Here is a 3,640-nt window from a genome sequence, read left to right as displayed (position 1 = left end):
GCTGTTTCATTTATTTACCTCAAAGGTGCTATCTACGCTTTTCTTCGTCACAAAAACATATAATAAAACAAAAATAAACCGAAAGAGAAACATTTATTTAAGGTAGACTGTACATTTTGTTTTTATGTAAACATACTGTTTACATTGTAAATAACATCTAAAAAAACAATGATCACTTCTGTAAGGGACCTGTTTTCTTTTTGTTCATAGTTTGAAATATTGTAAATATGCACAGGATATCAATCCAATGTTAAGAAATCTGTCCCTCTGAAAGGGGGAAAAGGAACGGGGGAAAAGCTTAAATGACCAAATAAAATCATTAAAGCAATAGATAAAAAAATAAAACACTCATATTTTTGATGTTGCTTTTGTTTTGTTTTTTAAGATGATTGGTTTTTAAATGAGAAAATGCTCTTACCATTAACAAAAACAAACTGGCCTGCTACTGTACAGCAATGTGCTGACAATGCACTGAGGACAAAGAACGCTGCATTTTCCTTTAAGAGACTGAATCAAAACGGGTCGTGGGGGGAGTTAATAAATCCAAAACGAATTATTTCTGACAATTTACAAAAGCTGGCACCAAACAAAGATACTTTTTTTGCGGTAAGTTGCCACTTTTAGCTAATAGTCTTATAATAACAACGGAACAGAAAAAAACAACAAACGCGCAACTCCAGGAGACCCAAAAAGTGTGTAAAAATATGGTCCAAGGATCAGAGATGCTTCAAAGTTCAATTTTTACATAAAAACGTTGGAGGTGCAAAAACAAAGTCCGTGTAAAAAAGAAAAAAAAACAGTTTTGAAAGCGGCAAGTCACTTTTACGCACCGTCCGCACCAAGCAAAGCGCGCAGCTACACATAATTCCTCTTGTCATAGTCCCCGTTCTGCGAGGCTCTCTTGGTTGGTGCATATTTCACAGAGTATCCCGTGTTCCCGCTGGACGGACAGGAGCAGCACAGAAGCGTTCCTCCGATGAGCAGCAGCGCAGTGGCCGCCCAGCCGATGTAGAGCGCAGCGCCGATCTCCCTCTTTTTGGATGAAGGCACCTGCGGGTTATAGAAGTCCGAAATGATGTTGTTGGCCATCCAGCATAGAGGAACCAGCACAAACAGGCCACTGATGATGTAGATGATCCCTCCGGCGTTCACCACACGAGCTTTCACGTACTCTGTGCGGAGGCAATTGGTGCACTGTGCCCCCGCGATCACCACCATGAGACCCAGCACCCCCAGCACCGCGGAGATGACGGTGAGCGCTCTGGCCGCCTGTAAATCGTGGGTGAGGGCTAGGACGGAGTCGTGCACCTTGCACTGCATCTGGCCGGTGCTTTGCACCACGCACGTCATCCACAGGCCGTCCCAGATGGTCTGCGCCACCACGATGTTGGCCTCGATGAAAGCTGTCACCTTCCACATGGGAAGCCCGCACGCAACCATGACTAGGAGCGAGCCAATAACGCACATGGAAAGCCCCACGATCTCCAGTCCGGCCGACACCATTTTAACTCTCCTTTTCTGTCCTTAAAAAGAAAAATTGTTCAAACTCTCCGCTTTTTTCCAGCAAGATGTGAAGAGTATCTCCTTTATATCTGGTAGCCGCCGCGTCAGTTGTGCATCAGTCACTATTTTCACCTTGAAATCAGACCGTTGCTGAGAGTCTCTTTGTTGGTGATTGGATTTGAAAACAACTGGAAACACAGGAGCACCGGGCCACGGATATCTGCGAGGTGGGGGTGTGAAAACTCAACTATAAACTTTCATCCAATCCGCTACGGCCGCATCCTCTGGGGACCAATGAGAACCTGAGGAAGTTGAGCGGCTGAATGGAGCGCTCCAGAGCTCATTGTGCGATTGAACAGTTATTTCCAGCAAATAGAAGGGTGAGGGGCTTTCAGGAGGAGGGGGAGTCAGGCTTTGGGGAAGTTTCATTTTTTCTTCAAAACGTTGAAACACTTGCCTAACCTTTTTTTTTTTTTCTTCAGGCGCACAAGTTTAACTCTTCATATCTATGTATACATGCAATACACTGAAGAAAATTTCAAGAGTTTGCTAATATTAAGAGTGAAATACAGCTAAAATAAATTGTGTAACGAATAACAAGTGTTCTCTCAGATAGATAGATAGATAGATAGATAGATAGATAGATAGATAGATAGATAGATAGATAGATAGATAGATAGATAGATAGTACTCTTGTATATGTTTACTTATATTATTTCAAATTTGTACTTTATATTTGTATTTAACTTCGAAACATTTTAAACCAAGTGTAACTTTTGAATTTCATAATTTAAATACATAATAAATATTATGGATGCACCGATCCAAAAATTTTTATCGGTATTGGTCCAGATATAAAGAAAAAAACTAGATCAGTATCAGTGACAATTGACTCGATGTAGGGGCAGATGTATACATTCTAACTCTATGATATGCTCTGCTGTGGTATGGCAGCGCAACAACACAACACGACTATATTTTTTATGATGGAGTGAGCGAAAGGATCTTCTGTGTGGAGGTTTTTCCACGCACTCTCAGCCTACTAGCCCAATGGCGTGCAATATTTTTGGGAAAAATGTTTCAAGGGGCGGTGTTAAATCTTAAAACTAAAACACGACCAACTTAATGAAACACCTCCAGAAATTTCATAGCATGGAACATGCTAAGATTGTTGGACTCGGCAAACAAAAAGGAAGCAGCGGGAAGCAGCTAACTTTGATCGAAGCAAAGGAAAGAAGTGACATTTTTTTCCATGTAACAGTATACAGGCCAAAAAAATCACAGCTGATACTTGATAATGATAATTACACTTTTTTGCTCACCAACTCAGAGAACTTATGGTTTAAGATTTTGTGCACAGTTGTTAAATAAATGAGTCATAACATTTATATTTGGGTTGTTTCCTATTTTATTAAAGAAAAGGGAAATCAAATCATATGCACAGAAGAATGATTCCAGTTTTTTTTTTTTTTTTTTTTACACAATAAAACATTTTTTTTAGTTAATACTTCAGTGCTGTTTTTGGTATCGGTATCAGATCAGTATCGGCCAACATTAAACTTCAAATATCTGTATCATATCGGAGCTGAAAAAGTGGATCGGTGCATCCCTAATATTTTATTGTCAATTGAATTGTATCATATCTGTTTTTGTACAATTAAATCTATTTTTATATATCTGTTTTACTTGTTGTTTGTTGATGTTCTTACATTGCTGTTGATATGTTTATAAAATAAAAGACTGAAATAAAATAAGCAAAACTGCTGAAATCACTTCAACAACGTGTAAAGAAATGTGGGTCTTTTTTCAATAATGTATGAGGAATTAAATATGCGACAGTATTTTTTTGTTACTTAAAGATAGGCATTGATAATAAGAATCTTATTGCAAACTTGGATGTGCATACTGTAGTGCCTTTAACTATTAGGTGAAACAATATATAAAAAAAATAAGTAATTTTACATAGTTGTAGACTGCAATAGAAGAAAATTACATTATATGTCTATTTCAGATTCCTTTACTTCCTGGTGTATTTTCAATATTGAAGAGATAGATAGATAGATAGATAGATAGATAGATAGATAGATAGATAGATAGATAGATAGATAGATAGATAGATAGATAGATAGATAGATAG

At 38.1% G+C, this 3,640-nt stretch overlaps 1 protein-coding gene across 1 annotated transcript; it reads right to left on the bottom strand.

The window, feature by feature from the left end:
* Window positions 1–6: 6 nt before the first annotated feature.
* Window positions 7–1,832, bottom strand: cldn5 (claudin 5). The gene has a single exon (XM_015382584.1). It carries the CDS (start codon window positions 1,501–1,503, stop codon window positions 856–858), a length of 648 nt encoding a protein of 215 aa, XP_015238070.1. The 5' UTR covers window positions 1,504–1,832; the 3' UTR covers window positions 7–855.
* Between the last annotated feature and the right edge of the window lie 1,808 nt (window positions 1,833–3,640).

This window comes from Cyprinodon variegatus, unplaced genomic scaffold, assembly GCF_000732505.1.
Source record: "Cyprinodon variegatus isolate N-32 unplaced genomic scaffold, C_variegatus-1.0 Scaffold260, whole genome shotgun sequence".
In the NCBI taxonomy this organism is placed as follows: Eukaryota; Metazoa; Chordata; class Actinopteri; order Cyprinodontiformes; family Cyprinodontidae; genus Cyprinodon; species Cyprinodon variegatus.
This window is presented reverse-complemented; position numbering and strand designations above follow the sequence as displayed.

What these genes read in the sequence shown, in the direction of transcription:
- cldn5 (XM_015382584.1), bottom strand. Translation starts at nt 1,503, where the DNA reads ATGGTGTCGGCCGGACTGGAGATCGTGGGGCTTTCCATGTGCGTTATT.